The following is an 18,731-nucleotide window of genomic DNA, read 5'->3' as shown; positions in this document are numbered from 1 at the left end:
TTGAATGACAAAATCTAAGGATTCAGCGGATTGTAAGTCGTATATTATTAAAAAAAGATTTAGATAATACAAATTGGAGAATTTTACACGAGGTTTATAACTTACAGTAATACATAATGATATAAAATACATTAATAGTCCATCTTACGTTTTACATTGAAAGTATTTAATAATACGAATAAAAAAGGCATGCACCTCTTCTTCTTAAGTAAGGCATGTCTGATAACAGACCGTCATGGTCGTGTTAAAAATTATTACTTTTTTCTCTTTCGTTTCTTTGTAGTTAACATGTCATTTCATCGACCAATCACAATTTAAATAATACAAGATGATATTTTTCACACAAAAAAATCATGCACGTTACATATGTCTTCATAAATTTCACTGCAGGTGACAGATTATATAATATTTCCATTGTCAACTTGATTATTGTTTTATATTTTCGCATCAGCCATGGTTTCAAACTAAGTAATAATTGTATATTAGATGAGGTAGACTGTTCAACATTCTTCTTTACTTGTTCTTTTAGTTTCACAGCAATTATATGCAGTTACATCAAGAAACAATTCAGTTTTTTCAGTAATCGGGCCATCGATAATTTTAATGCCATAAATAAATTTTTAGAACATTATACTAATGTACTATTTCTGTATATCCACATTCCATATTATTCGTATGCTTCAAATGACATGCCAACACATCACTAAGTACAATTATATTTGATAAATAAGATAATAATTCCGAATATTCTAGGAAAACGACCCTTATCTTCTCCACACGTATACACATTAATCAGCTTCATTTTACTAAATTATGTTTACTATAGAAATCGCTCGTGCTGATATTCACAGAACAAATACTTAGTCCACTCTTAGTGCCGATACAAAATTCTAGAGTTTGTAACGTAAAACTTTTGTCTGGAGCATAGCGAATGCGTTCTAAATATCGAATATATGAAATTATGCGATAAATTGTTGACAATAGTATAAAAGTGAATCAATGGGTAATAAACTTTGTCATTTACTTGCTAAAAAAATTCTATCATATGTTATCTTTATATCTGAGGTAAATCTATCACAAAGTACGACGACTAATTAGAATAAAATTGATGATAATTACATTTGTAAAACAAATTCAGGCTACGCTTTAATAATAGTTGGTTTTTCGGGTACAATATAGTGGAGTAAGATTTATACAGTCTCTTTTGGCTTTGGATTAAGGGGTTGGGCTGCCGCGTTTTGCGCTTTTGTTGTAGTGCGTTTTTTAGACTTACGTTTTTTTGCTTTAGATTCTGCGCCGATCGCAAGGAAGTGATTTTGAAAGTATTCTTCAATTTCTGATAATTTTTTTCCATGAGTTTCCGGCAACCATATCCAAACGAACACCGCAGCACCTACCGAAACTCCGGCAAAGAACCACTGTAAACCGTGCGATCCTAGAAAAAAAAATAGAAAAAACTTCGAGATAGTTTCTATTTGCACCACTGTGAATGCAGAGTGATAAGGTATTGATGTAGAAAATAGTAGAAACACACCTCCCAAGGCACTAGAGAGATCCCTGTAAGATTGAACTGCGGCAAACATCAGAACATTAGCCAGAGAGTAGCTGATGGAATGAGCTATTCCTCGGATTTCAGTTGGAAACAGTTCCGCAGTCATCGTCCAAGGTATTGTCAACATTCCGACCATAGATGTGCAAACATATAGCAACAAACATACGACGGGAACCTGAAAGAATGTATGCATGATTACTGATTAATAGGTTGCTTCTTTGTTTGAAGTAAGTAGAGTCTGGAGTTTTTAACTTACCCAACGTCCACCACTAGCTGGGTCAGTTTTTATAGTCCATGTAAAGTAACCGGAAACCGACATGCAAACTGCCATACCCAAGGCAGATACAATACATAGCAGTCTTCTTTTGAACCGTCTTAATAACCAGGTATTTACCATCGAACACAAGAATCTAGTCAGACCGACGAGAATTGATGCATTGAATGGATCTATGCCTGATCCAGCTTCCTACAATGAACATTAAATTAGATGTGCAATATTTTCCAAGCACTTGTTAAAACGTGAAAGTAGAAACTCAATAAATCTTACCTGAAACCATGTAACAGCATAAAATAAGGTGATATAGATTCCAGAGAATTGTTGGAATAGAAAGAACAGGAATAAAATTGACATTGGTTTCCAGCCAGTGGGTTTAAGGAAGGCTGCGAGTTTTGCAGCAGTGCCACCATGACTGCTTTTCCGTTGTTCACTTAATTTAATCTCATGTTCTTTCAAAATGGTATTGTACTGAGCCTCGGCAGCAGTAATTTTGCCTTGTTTTGGTTCAAGCTTGTACAACCTGGAAAAAAAGACAATGAGAATTTCCAGAAAAATATGGTTCAACCTTTTTCATCTACATTCAGAGGAGCTTTTACCATGCTAGGGATTTTTTAGCATCTTCAAGTCTTCCTTTAGATACAAGCCATACAGGAGATTCAGGTGTGAATATTTGTATCAGTATCAAAGGTACGGCTGCATAAACGATACTGAGCCAAGCAACCATACGCCATGAAAGGCACGCTCCCTTAATATAGACTAAGAGCATTCCAAATGAGGCTAGAGTTGGTCCAGTGGAAATTAAAGAGCCTCTAAGTTCGGGTCTAGCAACCTCTGTGATGTAAACTATAGCTGGGGAAGTTCCCAGAGCAGAAGCTAATCCCGTAAGCAGGCGACCAACCAATAACATTGGGACATTAGTAGCTACTGCTATTAAAATCCAGCCGATTGTGCTGGGAATGGCAGCTATTTGGATTGTTTTCAACCGACCAAATGTTTCCATTAAAAAGCCCCCGAAAACAGCACCAACAGGTACACTGATCACAACAATGCTGGCTGTAATCAATCAATTATTTTATTTTTAGGCAGTGCTAAATATTTGTAGGTCAGATTTATGAAATTTTTCAGTGACATCTGGGATCAACGATAATAACAATTGATTCGGCAGGAGCCAATTGCTATCTTGTCTCTTCTAAGATAAGATACAAACTTCAATCTGTCAGTCAATGACAAGTATTTAGACTCTAAAGATAAGAAGAGGTCATTGTTCCCATTATCCCTGTTCTTTTTTTTGGAATATCAAATGTCTAAAATATCATTACCAATCCATGAGGTTTCGGTCGTTGTAGTAGGAAATGTCTCCATTTCCAATTCTAACTGTGGAATCAATACCGCAGAATATGCCATTGTCAATCCAACTGTTATATGAAACGATGCTGCGATGATGGAAGCTGCAATCTAAATAGATTTGTTTGTAATCATAGGGAAATACGGCCGTGAAAATGCATGATTATTCTTCCTTTCTATTAAACAACTAGAATAATATACCTGTGGCATAGCAGATTTGAGGTTTGTTGGCTCTGTAAAGCCTTTGTTAAGGCTCCTGCAGGAGACGATGGCATCCTTGAAGCACTCCCGCTCATTATCTTCAATATTCTTCGACGCCTCCTTCTCAACACTGCAACAAGAATAATTCAATCTCTAAAATAATACCAAGCGAAAGTTTGTGATAATTAGTAGCAAACCAGAATCCACAGACTTGAGTAATCAGACATTTCGATGGACTGCATTGTTATCCACTCTGCAATATCATTTTACATGTAATATAGTTATCTAGTAACTCGAGCCGCTATCCTGGCTATCATCAAACAAACACGGTGAAAATTTGACAGCTGTCAGACTGTGGCTGTCAGTAACACATGGGTGCGAGAAAAATTTGAAATCAGCATACGACTCTCGATGATCAAACGACCTTCGACCTCTGCGGTCGAACTGTAAGGTCGCACTTCACAGGTGAATAAAATCTTCCCGCGGATTTATGCAGTGCAGTTTATTTCAGAAGTGCAATTCAGTCGTTAAAATCTTGTGACGAATCAAAGTGAGGTGAAAAGTCGTGGGTGTAATGTCAGATCACAGAAAATAATAATGAAAGCTATGGCTGCGATTCGACCTAGAATTCAACACGGATGACACATCATAGCTAATGGAGAAGTGATATGGATGATACAGCGAGACAATGGAATAAACGTAGCATAATAACACTGTTTGCTGAAGCTTATGGTTTCTCAGGTAAGTAAATCACTTCTCATCTGAAACATCAAATTAGGATAAAGAAACGAAGTTGTTTCTGTCTTAATATTCATCAATTGCATAGCCTAGTAGGTGATATTGTAACGCCACATGATCTTTTAGGTCAATAGGTATCGAGTATCTTTTATGTATACGATACTCACTTTAGCATTGATTCATCACTGGGTACGTATTTACTCTTTATATGATGATTGCAAAAGTCATATCAATCAAGAAGGACAAATTAATATGTAACTGAGAATTGCAATATAACAGAAGTTGGAACAAAAAATAACTTGAAATAGAAATAGTTGGGATACAAATAAACAAAAGATTCTAGGTTTTCTATTGTTAGAACAATAAAACTTATCTTACCAAGGGTAATTATGAATAAAAACGAGTGCATCAAAGATGAGTTTTAATTGGAGCCACGGGAATCAAATGAATCACTATTATCATTATTGTTACAGATGTCCATTTCGGAGGTTGTGGAATTCTTTCTGTTTATTGGCTTACTACCCAGAATGAGGATAGAAGGCACGGCACATCTGATAGAGGCAGTAAAGGTTTGCAGAAGCATTTGTTATCTAATTGTAAATAATCCTGCAACTTGAAAGATATGTTTCAAGAAATGAAGGCTGTTATGGATCCATAATACGGTTGCATATGATGTTCTATATTTACAACGCCAGTTGTACGGTAACAGTTGTTCATTACATCTATTGCCGATAACCATTCTTGAGTAAATCATTTTTTTTCATGAAACGTATTTTGTAGTATTATTCTAACAATCTACATCTAATAGGACGATAAAAAACCACTGGTCATTTTAACTCTTATTAGGTAACTAATAACTATTGTATTTTTTACCCTTTTTGGTAATTTGAAGTAAAAATACTACAACACGTGGTGACAATAAATTTTTGCAACTTGTTTTATCTTAATCTGCAGCGTTTTTGCCAAACGACTGATTATCATACACAGCCTTGAGAAATATCTATTGACCTTGATCAATTACTGCAATATCGATGATATTATCAAAGAGCGTTTTAGCATATGAACATTTCTGAAGAAACTATACATATGTCTAATACGGTACAGTAATCAAAATGCCCAGAAAAATAAATAGTAAAGTTATGTTATCAGTCACTCAGAGAAAAACAACAAAAAAGAATTGGATTTTGATGAAAAGAATGATTCAACTCAACCAGTCCTCTGCTACAGTTGAAATTTCTTGATATGATGTCTACTTTCCACTGATTCCTACAGCACGCGCGGTTTTAACGAAGTATACACTTATATAGTGTACGTAACTGAAGTTAAGCTCATTCAGGGCATCAACACTCTTCTATCACGTGTCTGATGATAACGACTGAACATGCACAGCAGATTGTGGTGGTCTGGGCCAGGGCCTTAGCTTTGTATTTTCCATCCATACTTTTCTAATCTTTGCTGGACCCAAATTTATTGTTTGCAACAAACCTACATGTTAAACCATATAACCACCTTCATTTATCGCTTCTAATTTTGCGAATGGCATTTGAATTGTGAATTTTCCTCATGATTCATCACTTTTTTTCAATCGGTCATAAGATTGCGTGAAATTTTTATCACCTATACATGCATTTCGAGATAAGAGATTGTTGTGCAAAATAGGATTGCTGATTGTAAAATTCACCTGGAAATTTCAAGTCCAATTGACAAAATATTTGACAACAGTGTGTAGGTGTTGAAATTAAAATTTGTAAAAATATATCGGGGTGCCAGTTATCTCAACTTGTGTAATTTCACTTGAATGAGAACAAGAAAAAAACCGCACGGAAGAACAAGGCAAAGGATAAAAGACAAAATAATCCTTGAATAATGACCTAGAAAATAATTAGTACCGATGCAGAAGTTCTGACGTGCAATTTACATTTATAACGGGTCTTAAATTATGTTTCATTTGTTATGAGCAAATAATTATTGAACACCGCGTATATAAGAAACACGTATACGTACGTACACGTTTGTTGCATTCAAATTCGTACTCGGTATGAATAATAATCGGTAGATGTTACATGTACGAGACGATTGATAGACTTTGACTCGATTGTTCAACTCATGACATCATATATTTACATTATACTTATACACATGTATACGAATATAAGGAGCTACGATCGTAATTCGTATATTAATAATGAAACCGTTGTTTCTCTTTCATAGGAAAATCATATTCTATTTTATTGTTGTGTACCAAAGCAAGTCGTTATAACGGGTAAATATGTATTAATAATCTGTATATGCGAATGACATTAGTTTGAATTATACAGAGAGAACTAATAATTTGCTATTTGATATTCAATAGTACTCCTAGGAGTATCTTGATATTCACTATCGACGATTATCGAACCGACAATTTTACAACTACTGCAATCTCAGCGTGTGCAGAATCCAACGTGTGTTATGAACAAATCCCCATGTAGCAAACAATCGGTTGTTTTTCATTTTCCCGAAATTCTATTTCGAATTACCTCAATCAAGATGAGGGTGTAGTTTGACGTGATGAATAATAATAATAGTTCAAGTAAGTATTAGAAATTTGTGTGTTAACTAGTTTTACCAAAATTCCATTTAAGTAATTTCATTGGTTCTACTCTATCGGATCTAATTAATTTTTTTTTTCTATTTTCTTATATGTATAATTATTTCAGGGCGCGGCTCTCTCGGTTTGCTACTCTGCTCTTTTCTTTCTCACCCCAATACCACAAAACATCGTCTCCGTATACTACACGGTAATGGAAAAACTCCAGGATCCTTTGTTACTAACCGGTCCTTTTTTCCTTGGACAACCATATATACCGTGTGGCAGGTTAAACCTATTCCATCAACAGCTGTTGGCCCTTCAAAAGATAAAAGGAAAAAGGACTACTACACAACAGGTCTGGAAAAATCCCTGCACATAACACGTCTGAAGGAATTTCAAAAATTTTTCTTCACGAGAAATCACATGTGCATGGTAACATAAAAGCTTTTTTAAATCATATCGAATTATGCAGCAGAATTTCGAGTTTAATAAAAAGAACAAAAAAGTCCTGTGAGTATAAAGAAAAAGAACAGAGAAGAATTCATGGAAATATTTGCCATACATACATAAGTTGTTTCTCACGTTATGTAATTTATTGGGATCCAATAATTCATTCGCTTATCTATTTCATTTATTTTTTTTATTACAAGTTTGATTTTGAATGGAATCGCGAAGTCAGTCATCCATGTGGAATACAATAGTAATGCGTACATACATATGTATGTACACGAAATCATAATCGCTAGATTTATCAAAATTCTTAACATCCGGAGACTGGAATCTAACGATGTACGCATACGACAAATTAGAAGAATACCAGTCGTTAGTTTTCAGAAAGATATGACATGACAATCGTCAATGAAATTATGCTCGTTTATTCATCTCATATCATAATCCAACGTCACTATCGTTATCGCGACTAATATTTGTTTCATGTATTTGAAAATGCGGATATCATTTACTCTTGAATACATACTCCTGTTAATTTTTTTTTCTTCTTTTCTTTTTGTCTGAATCACGCAGAGTTGTAGTTATCGTTTGTGTTACAGACCACGCTGTCTAGACTCGTAATATGCCGACATAATTCTTCCTCATTCCAGAATCAGTCGTTTGATACCTACATTCTTTCGATATAAAATTACATCCTACATATCTTATAGCGTATACGTATATTATCAAATTTGCATCGCGCTGCGTCGGCTGTTGCCTCACATCTGTTAGAGTGAAAATTTATCTAATTTTTCATTACTTAAATTACCGAGAGCAATTATCAGAGGAAAAACAAAACTACCATTGTAATTTTTCCATATATACTATACGCATACTCAAATAATAACGAAGAGTTTGGAAAGTTTTCTGGGACTGCTGGATGGTATTTTGAACCTGTAATTTCTTTGTTCGGGTCTAGCATAGATTCTAAAACGAAAATAGAAGACTGCCATCTTACAATGCAGTAGAGTTGAATGAAATATATGTAGTGTGAAGCTAGGATAAAGGGATCTTACATAATACATTCACTGACCGTAGCTGTAATGCGTCATAGAAATGCATATAGAAATTTATACCCGTGATCTATAATAAAAAAAAAAGGGGGCACATAAAACTTTATTAGCAGTTCTTGATGCTTGTGGATAAATTTGTGCTCTTATACCTTTAGAATGGGCAACTGTAGAATTTAAAATGCAGCTGCAACAGCAGAAGTTATTTTTTTCCTCTTTTTAATCTCTATACTTAGAAACGTACCCCAAAGATCGTCTTGTCATATAATGTACTGTACCAAACGACCTAGTTTCCGTTATAGGCGTCTGTAGTAAATTATAATTCAAGAAAAGAGAAAAGTAGTGATTGTAGTAGGGGTGAGATTATGAGTGAAATTATAATGAAAGGATAAATAATGATAAGAAAAAGTAGTGACGTGAAACGGAGCAGCTACAGCAGCAGCATTCAGAAATGTTCAGAAACAGCTGCTTGCTCTGCATCGCCTTGAGAGAAACGTCAGAATCTGACAAAGACCAATACAACGAAATTTCCTATGAGATGAGAATATGTGAGGAATATAGCCGCAGCGAAGTGCGTTGCTCTCGCTCCGAGCGCCCGGTTAACTGTCAGAAGGAGGCTTAGGATTTTCACATATATACCTAAAGGTATACATGTATTGTATATAAACATATAGCTATACATACGATACTTTCACGTAGTATGAAAGCACGTGCACGATAGCTGGCTTTGGCTGCAGTTGCTGCTGGTTTGGAGGGGGCGATCGATAGAAGGGCATCAACCCTTAGGCTTCCCTTCGATTTATGCAATTCATAATATTGTACCCTCACCAACAGCAATACACAGATTCAGAAATTCTCGGTCACAAAATATCGGTCAGTGAAAAATTTCGTTTGACTGTGAAGGAATTTTGCGTCTCACAAAAAAAGTTATAAATAAAACTTTTTACAAAGTTAACGAGAACATTTTGTCGGTTGTTTAAAATGTACAGATTTTTCTGAATTTTCGTTGATCCGAGAAAATGACGCAATATTTGTATGGTTCAAGAACAAATTTGACAAAGCAACATTGATAATTTCTTTTTTTCTGTTTATCACTCCACGGGCTGATAAGTGTATTGCTAAACATCTAGATTACACATACATAATATACTGTTCACTTGCTCATTTGCGCTAGTTATTGCATGTGGTAAATTGATTTCTAATCCGGAGGACGATTAAATCAGGGCTTTGATCATGTCAATGTCAGACTTGACAATTTAAAAATCATTCAATAATCTTGATTATTTTTTTCTAATATTATAATGATAGATTAAAATATTTTTTGTTAATACTCACCTCAACGAGTATGGATCCATGTTTGTAAATTAGTAGTTTGATTTTCTTTTGCTTGCTATTTTGATATTTAATACAATATTGTTATTACTATACAAGCGGATTGAGCCACGCGATTTTAGTATAGGTTTGCTTTTCTTTATTTTATTATCAATGAGTTGAAGTTAGTGTATTACTCTTTTCTAATATTTGTCCTCGTCAACTTCTTATGATTGTCGCGTATTGTGCTCTCATTTTATCTCCTGTAAAAATAAATATTTATAATAAGTATCGAATGAAAAAATCAATCGAAGAATTAAATGAAAGAAAATACCGAGGAAAAACTTTTAAATGAAGTATAGCTGCCTGCACTTGCGATGATTTTGCAATTGAAAATTTTTCATGGTAACTTCGAGAGAAAGGAAAATTGAAAGATCTTTAATAATTATAGTTTACAAGAGAATTTTCTCGTCTCTCCGTAGACGCTTTTACGTGAACTATAAGAGACCTGAATATGAAAGATATAATTTATCCTCAATGCAACAGCGGCAGGAGTAGAATAATTGATCAGGTGAAAGAACGTTGATTCAAAAACGTATTTTTCCTGTACCGATCGATTAAAATACTGGGAAATCAATGTTTGCGTCATTTCAAATGAACTTTTAACGATCAACAAAGCATGATACGCGATTTTACGATGAGTTTAATTAAAGTCAGTAATATCAGTATGAGATCAAAGCATTGTTTTCACTTCATGCAATACGAAGGACGATGAATTTCGCCATTTCATTCCAAAATATAGGTTTACGAGAATCATGAGTTGGAACAAAACGATTTCGAATTTTTTTTTCCTTTATTTATTCATACTTATTATCTAAAAAAAAAAAAGCAATGATATAACGTCAAGAAAAAAATATAAATAATTACAAACTTACTTCAGCAATTCCTTATTATGTCCCTCTTGTTTTCAATACAAAATTTGCGGCTTTGAAAATTTTTTTATTCTCGTTCTCTTTGTTTTCTTATATGAATCGTTAAAGATTTCAAGTCGTCAATATTATTATCTTTGTCCAGTACAATCTTATTTATGGTAAGCGAAAAATGAAAAAAATTTAGCTAGTCAGATTTAAAAACCAAAAAAAAAAAAGAAAATAATACAAATTTATCGAAACACTAATAATTTTTGACAATTATATTTACTTTGATATATATTTTTGATCTATACTTCAGACGTGGAAATATGAACAGCCCGCACAACAAAAAATTTAATCAATCAATCGATCGATGAATTGAATTGCCCAACGATTTATTTTTTATTTAGTATTTTATTTTGGTTTTTAATAATCCGTTTGTATAATAGTTAAGACTGCACGGTCACGTCCAGACCGCGCGGCTCAACCACCGCGACTGACGTTGAAACTCAAACGACGTTTCTCCAGAGACCCCTTGTGCTTATTCGAACATTTACCTAAGATTTTTTTTTCTTTCTCTCTCTTTTTCTATTTTGTTCTTTCCTCTATTTTCTATCCTTCTCTTTCGAACTTGTAGAGAGACAACGACGTCAAAACTTGACGCAGACGCAGACGAAATCAGAAACAGGGTGCCGCCGACATCTCCAAACGTAACTCGTATAGCTGCTAGATACTAGACATTATCTATGTCACATCACAAGAATTTTTCAAATTGATTTTCCTGCTGTTTTTTCTTGTGTCCTTCTCTCAATTTCTATCCTATATTACAACAGATAATCATTGAATCATTACCTCGAAGCTTATATCGTAGGTGAATTTCTAAGGGATTTCAATTGGCATTCGCGATCGCTATGCGCAAGGTTCTTTGTTAATATCTATCCGCAAGCTAATAGAAATTCTCCATCGCTATGCCAATTCCTTATAATATAATAAAGAGGAAGAAAGATAATATGAATAATTCGCAAAGGTATGAAAAACGTTTGAAACGTTGGGAAAGAATTTCAAATTGAAAAAATTAGAAGCTTAGGCTCTATCGGGTCTTGTTTCTTTGGATAATTAAAGAAAGTTCGCGATGCCGTGAAATTGTATCGATGACATTCTTCGCGCCGCGTCGCTGCGTCACGGATCTATAATGATACGTATAGAAATGAAGTAAGAAGAGTACATGAAAATATTCCTGTACTTATGTGTACGCATATCGGCCGTAGAAATGCTAACGTATATGTATATCGCACCAGAATACGAATACATTGATTAAGTTTAACGAAGTACTTGACCCACCCATAGCAGCTAGAATGAGATAAATGAAACTGCTGTTCACAATCCTCTCCGTACGTTAAAAAAAAAAGAATCATTTATATCGACGTACGTACTAAATACACCAACATGCACGCACGAAAATATTCACAGACAAGAGTTATGTACGTATGTCATAACGAACTCGATAATTTTCCCACTCAACAATTACGCACTCCACAGTTATAATCCGTATAATTTATTTCTATCGTACGATACGACTTGAAATATTAGGTATTTTTTTTCTACGAATTACATAACGTTATTCTCTATCATTTTCCTACATGGAAGAAACTGCGGATTGGTTGAAATAATGTTAATGAGAAATTATCCATTCAATCACACTGAAGTTGATGATCGTTCTTTTTCTTTAATTTGAATTTTTACTTTTTAATTATTAACACGTAATTTTTTCTTGGTACGTACCAATGAAGAAGCGTGCTCGAAAGTTTCATCTTTCAATCAGAATCTTCTATGTGGCCAGAACAAATAGAAGAGAGTAAATTGAATATTTTCTATTTAATTTGTCTTTATTATTTTGTAAAATAATTCAAAGAAAAAACGTGTGATATCAATCGAAGCATAATTTTGAAGTAACGAGCTCGACAGTTTGACGAAGAATATTATGAATGCAGAACAGAATCATTTATAGGGTGTACATGGGGAGAAATAAAATTTATATTTGTTTTACGGATAACGAATAACCAGCCATTATAAAAGCACGTGCGATATGTATGCCTTGCTCTGCTACTAGCTGTGCAATAATCTTTGCGGTTTGTCTACTTATTTTTTTTCCCTTTCCCTGAATGTAGAAAACCAAAAAGACAAATTTTACCTAACTTTACGCCTGAGATTTGAAATCGTTAACTTCATAGCCGTGTGTACCTGATTTACCTACGTGATATAGATAATAATCACATGTGTATATACCGTTCTTATTTAATGTTTGTCATTCGTAGTTTGTGGCATAATGATATGAGCATAGTTTTCATGTTAATACGTTTGTATGGAGTTGGCGAGAAAAATTATTTCTGAGAAAACTTTGCATTTTATTTAACGTTCGTACCGTTGTAAGACGATAGTCATAAAATGCAGAGATTTTTTGTTTGTTTGTTTTATTTTGTTCGATTATTTTAAAACGATGACGATGATGATCGTACACTTTTAGTTCACTGCAATTAAGGCTCTCGAAATATACATTGAACGATACGATTAGGGTATCATCATACGTATGACTCGTGACCCTCCAACTGCAGCTGGTATTAAATATTCTTTGAAATTAACATGAAAATCAATGAAGAAATAATCCTAAACTAACAATAGTAGCCGTATCTTTGGTTGTTGCAACTGAGGCGCGTTTGAAACTCACGATTAGTGGAAAAATTAATTCTATTCAATCAATGACTATTTCATTTGATTCATTTATTTTTTTCTATTCAGAATTAATATTATTTGTTGCATATACACTTACCTCGAATAATCCATGGGGGTGCATTCGGTATTTTGCTATTGATTTTTGAAAAATTTCCAGAAAATTTTATACCACCATGTATTAATTGGTAACACTTTTATTATCATTGGACGACTTTTTCACGGTCAGCATTCGATCGGAGGAATTCGTTTACTGCCAGAATTTGGGAGTCTTACCAATTGAGATACGTGATAATGTTCTTACACTTGTTAAAAATATTTGGCATTGTTCCTAAGGTTAATTCTATTATGCTGAGACAATATTAGGATTCTATATTTAAATTTTATTAAATGAATCGCTTATGGCTCACGTTTTACGACGAATAAAAATTGTTATTGTTATTTTATTTGTTCTCCTAATATACTTGAGACGAGCCAATTATGTTAGACGATATTTTTCCTGGACGTCGATGAAATTCAGGCTGGGCTTGTTTGCTCAATTGCCTGATAGCTTAATTTGGTAACATCCAGATAATTCTAACTGAGTTCTAGAATACCTAGGCTATTTTCTTTGAATGTTTGATGAGGTCAAATGATCGGACGGAAATTATAAGTTTCGGAGAAATTTTCTCAACATACAAACTGCGATGAATCATTTTTCTACGGATAAATTTGTTGTTCAACTGAGTGCAGTTCCAAAATTCTGGCAGGTCGGGATGACAAAGTTCTTTGAACTCTTGCCTGTTGACGATCTCTAATTCACGTTCAAAGAGCAAACGATTATCATAAACTTGAATAGTTTGAATCGAATAGCCCGCCAATCTTATCTCTCTGCAAGATTTCCGTCTGCGATTCTGTCGGTAAAAGCGGTCCGATATCGCCAGTGGTTCTCATTGTCAACGCAGACACCGAATCTGTTTCACAGAATCCAAGATGGCGGTGTGGAGCAGCACGTTTCGTGCACTCGGTCAAAATATTATTAAGTTTCGCGGATCGGCTACTGGAAAATTCCCAAATAATGGTAAGCACCTGAAATTATAATGACCACTGGGAACAATTTTTACCCACTACGAAAGTGTTTACCTGCTATCATCAGTGACATTCGACCAGAGGTCGACGTTACGCAACTTATGGTGTTAACTCCACACTTACATGGTTCAAGAAGCATGTCAATCAGCTGATAAAAACTCAGAACAATTTTCCGATGTCAATTTCGTATGATGACAATCTAAAATACGTGGTTTTTTATCATTGTAAGACATTATATCCATGGTTCTCTGCTATCAAAGAACGATGGCGTAGACTCTGAAGCTACATACCACATTGAGAACCCCTTTAGAATAGATTTTTGTGAATTTGAACAATAAATCTTGATTGTTATGAGTTCTTTTCTTGATTCAGTTGCGATAAGATGTATGTCTTCTCATGGTCCGAGATTGTTTCCACTCGCACCAAGTCGTTGGCATTGGAACAAGACGAAGGATCTGGTTCACTTCTATTTCATGCTGGGCATTATTCCTGTAACGTTGATCATCACTGGAGCATACATATTCGTGGGGCCGGCAACCCTACAGGAGATACCTGAGGGCTATGTTCCCAAACATTGGGAGTACTACAGAGTACGGACACAGCTAATCTGTGATATTTTGTCTTGAAATAATTTTATTAGGCCAGCATTGATATCAAGGTATATTTACAGAATCCCATAAGCCGATTCCTGTCACGTTACGTCTATAATTCACACCAGCAAGAATATGAAAAGGCACTCCATGCCATGTGGGAAGAAGGGGAGAAGGTGAAACTCCTTGCCTTAGAAAAGAAAATCAAGGATTATATGGCTCAAAATCTCGACTATCAAGCTTATTACTACCGACCTGCGATTGCCAAGTATCACAGATACAGTCGTCAAATATCTGAAGAGCTTCAGGCTCTCCAGGGAGATTAATTCTCCCTGTGATCAATGGACAATCGTCATAATAATAGAGCGTGAAAGTTTTGTTTCCTCAGAATTGGAGCAAAGATCAGTGTCTATGTAAACATTTTAAATACAAAAACAACTGATTGACAAAAATCTTTCTCCATTTCAAGTAACGGGTGAGGAAACGTAGTTAATTATAACGTATGGATACTTCCTGCGTTGCTGGATCATAATCTGATCATTGTACAGCTTGCATCTAATAATCTGAATAAAATTATAACAGACGTCAAGAAAAATACTACCAGTTCTCGGTATGTTTTTTTTTTCATTTTGATTTACAGCTCTTGGGTAGGAAATTTTTCCCTACCATACTCAAGTATGATATTCGCTTTATAAAAAAAGAGAAAAAGAAAAAAGAAAAATACTAATCATCCGTGCCAGTTACCATTCATTTTGTGCATCATCGTCATAAATATTCCTCCCTCAATACGATGATAAAGAGTTTTTTTTTGCTCAGATAAACTTCTTTTCTAGTTCAAATGCATTGAGTTTTTTATATTTCTCATTTTTTTTTTTTTTATCATGAATTCACCATTATTATTCTATTATAAATTGTTCAAGTCTTTGGTTTTTTTCAATATCGATTTTTTATTTACTTACAATAAACGGACCATTGTCTGATATCTTGAAATCTTGACGTAATAAGGGTAATAAATAATTACGATGAATAATATTGTGCGTGCATTTTTGTTCGTTTTGCATCAAATATCAACAGGTATATGCCGATCGAGAATACGCCCACAATGGACTAGGTTGAACTATAATTCATCGTGGATAATTATCCAGTTTGTTGTATAATTTAATTTCTGAATTGCGTTACAAACTGCAGTCGCAAATGGCTACTTGAAATCAATCTTTGATTTATTTTGAAAATTATTTTTTACTTTGCACCACGGAAAATACGAATATACCTATGTACAAATTTTCAAGTCCAGTAGCACACCGGTGCACGTAGGTATGTGGGTAATATGTTTTAAACCGCTGCAGGCGCTGCTTCAATATGCGCCAACTATTCGCGTAACATCAATTTAAATCCATAGATACAGGCAATTTGATCAGGTAAATGGCTTGTATGTATAGGAATCTTTGGAGTATCAGCATCAGCAGAGTTAATGACACGAAATATACGCAACAACATCGTTACCACATCGTCAAAGCCTAGCGCGCGGGCGTCCGGCATTGTATGCCTGGTCATTGCCAAGGCCTTATTATACTGACCGCTTGTGTAATAATTGCGTTACGTGCGCCGGAATTATTACCCTGTGATGTCCTTTTTTCCGTTTCTCTTTTTTCTTTTTCTGTATGTGATGCTCTTTCAGTTCTGCGTGTTATCATAATGCGCGAATCATTCGCGCATTATAGTATATTTACTAGCATTGTACGCGCGCCGCTTTAGATTTCATTTGTCGATGGAATTTTTGTCCCGGATTTTTCCTTCAATTTTACATCATTATATTTCACACGCATATTGATAATTTTTTTTTGTCAATCTACGAATTTTTCTTATCGAGATATCTCAATTTTGCTGCTCCAAAAAGCGATAAATTGGCGATAACTCGATCGATTTCATAGATAGATCAATTTTGCATCCGGATTGGGGTTCCTGAGATCAAAATACACAGGAATCGCATTAATAAAAAACCAAAAAAATTCGATTTTTGTGCAAAAGGTAATCATTTTTTTAATTAGGCTTAATATGCTTTTCTTACGTATTTTGACCTCAGGAATCCGAATCTGAAAGAAAAATTGTCCTATCTCTAAAATTGACCGAGTTATCGCCAATTTTCACCTTTTTGGGGTCAAAAATAAAAAATTGATTTTTTAGTCTATCTCAATGTAATTTGAGCTCAGGAATACGAATCTGAGAGAAAAATTGATCTATCTTAAAAAATGACCGAGTTATCCTCATTTTTTCGCATTTTTTGGTACAAATTTGAGGATATCTCGAAGGAAAAAAATCGTAGCTCAATTTGGACAACGGATTCGTGTTCCTGAGGTCAAAATACGTAAGAAAAGTGCCATACGATCAATTTTAAAAAATAAAAATTTTTGGCCAAAATTTGAAAAAATCGTAAGGGGTACCCCTTGGAAAAATCTCAAATTTTGACCAAAAATTTTTATTTTTTAAAATTGATCGTATGGCACTTTTCTTATGTATTTTGACCTCAGGAACACGAATCCGTTGTCCAAATTGAGCTACGATTTTTTCCCTTCGAGATATCCTCAAATTTGTACCAAAAAATGTGGAAAAATGGGGATAACTCGGTCATTTCTGGAGATAGATTGATTATTCTTCCAGATTCGCATTCCTGAGCTCAAATTACATTAAGATAGACTAAAAAATCAATTTTTTATTTTTGACCCCAAAGAGCTGAAAATTGGCGATAACTTGGTCAATTTTATAGATAGGTCAATTTTTCTTCCAGATTCGGATTCCTGAGGTCAAAATACGTAAAAATAGCATACGAACCCCAAGAGAAAAAAATGTCGATTTTTGACCCCAAAATTGAAAACTATCTAACAATAAGACTATAAGCTTGACGTTTTTTTGGCTTGGCGATTTTTAGAATAGAACAGAGGATTTAGTAGAAATATATTATTCATTAAAAAGGGTGAATCACCCACCCATAATTCTACACGCCATCGTCAAGCTCAGATGATTTTAGAACAAAACTGTATAATATATTTTAATTGAATCATGATTCCAATATGGTTTTTGATAACGATTTTTTTTGTTATGGTCGTTTAATGTTTATAGTATGTAAAATCAATTTATTTTACATTTATTTATAGTTATTGTACACAGCAATAAACTCGTAGGAATATGTGTATGAAAAAACGAACAATGGTGGGAGGGTCCTCAGAGGTTTGACTTTGACCTGAAAAATCTTCTCATCTGAAATTATTCAGTTTTCATCTGATCCCGCCCGCTGTATGTGCAGAAATTGCGTATACATATTCTTTATATTATTCTACATCTGGTTCTCCTTAAACTCAATCGACAAATGACAAATTATGATATGATCGTCTCCCGTATGGTTTACGATCCCCTCGTATTGTCCAGGTTTATTAAATTTGTCCCACATATTCGCGTTTATTTAAATTTAAATCGGTAAAAAAATATAATCTCCCATCGTTATTTAACAGAGCTAACAATATTTTAATCCTTGGAATCCTTACAGATGTATATATATATATACATGTCAACGTCGACCTCCCCGATGAATTATTCCTGCACCACAATAAAAGAGCGTTATCCTTCTATCGTCTGGTGCTGGGACACGACGATCTCACTTCGGAAAGATTGCCTAACTGCAGCTTCACGACGATGGCGAACAGCTATAAAAACGCGTGGGCAATCGGGAAGTATTACATATTATTGGTGAGTTATTTCTTCATTCAATTATTCTTTTTCTTCGCCAAAATCCAGCATATTTAATTATAAAAAATTGATCAAATGGGTCTCGGTGACACGTCATTTAGCGTGATCATAGACCAACGTTGGAAACAAGGAAACAATAGAAAAGAAGCTTTAATTCATTCATCGGAAGAGCATCAGACCTACACCGGCTATAGCATCAA

At 34.4% G+C, this 18,731-nt stretch overlaps 2 protein-coding genes across 5 annotated transcripts; one reads left to right on the top strand and one right to left on the bottom strand.

Annotated features, from left to right (window-relative positions):
- Positions 1-21: 21 nt before the first annotated feature.
- Positions 22-13,261, bottom strand: LOC105689221 (facilitated trehalose transporter Tret1-2 homolog). Of its 4 annotated transcripts, XM_048657801.1 has the most exons (10): positions 10,695-11,204; positions 10,430-10,574; positions 9,519-9,757; positions 3,375-3,504; positions 3,149-3,284; positions 2,426-2,882; positions 2,100-2,349; positions 1,809-2,018; positions 1,535-1,727; positions 22-1,435 (listed from the first exon to the last, which is right to left on the bottom strand). In XM_048657801.1, the coding sequence occupies exons 3-10, from the start codon at positions 9,536-9,538 to the stop codon at positions 1,191-1,193; spliced, it is 1,641 nt and encodes a 546-aa protein (XP_048513758.1). In that variant the 5' UTR covers positions 9,539-9,757; positions 10,430-10,574; positions 10,695-11,204; the 3' UTR covers positions 22-1,190. The 4 variants fall into 4 exon arrangements, with proteins under 4 accessions (XP_048513758.1, XP_012261501.1, XP_012261502.1 ...); XM_012406078.4 differs by having other exon boundaries at positions 10,430-11,204; XM_012406079.3 differs by lacking the exons at positions 9,519-9,757; positions 10,430-10,574; positions 10,695-11,204 and adding an exon at positions 13,233-13,261.
- A 770-nt stretch (positions 13,262-14,031) lies between these two features.
- Positions 14,032-15,511, top strand: LOC105689222 (NADH dehydrogenase [ubiquinone] 1 beta subcomplex subunit 5, mitochondrial). Its single transcript, XM_012406080.2, has 3 exons — positions 14,032-14,192; positions 14,573-14,790; positions 14,871-15,511. Exons 1-3 carry the CDS (start codon positions 14,105-14,107, stop codon positions 15,114-15,116), a joined length of 552 nt encoding a protein of 183 aa, XP_012261503.2. The 5' UTR covers positions 14,032-14,104; the 3' UTR covers positions 15,117-15,511.
- The last annotated feature ends 3,220 nt before the right edge of the window (positions 15,512-18,731 follow it).

Source organism: Athalia rosae, chromosome 7 (genome assembly GCF_917208135.1).
Source record: "Athalia rosae chromosome 7, iyAthRosa1.1, whole genome shotgun sequence".
NCBI classification, from domain to species: Eukaryota; Metazoa; Arthropoda; class Insecta; order Hymenoptera; family Athaliidae; genus Athalia; species Athalia rosae.
Note: the sequence above shows the minus strand (reverse complement) of the source record. Positions and strands in the feature narration are given on the sequence as shown.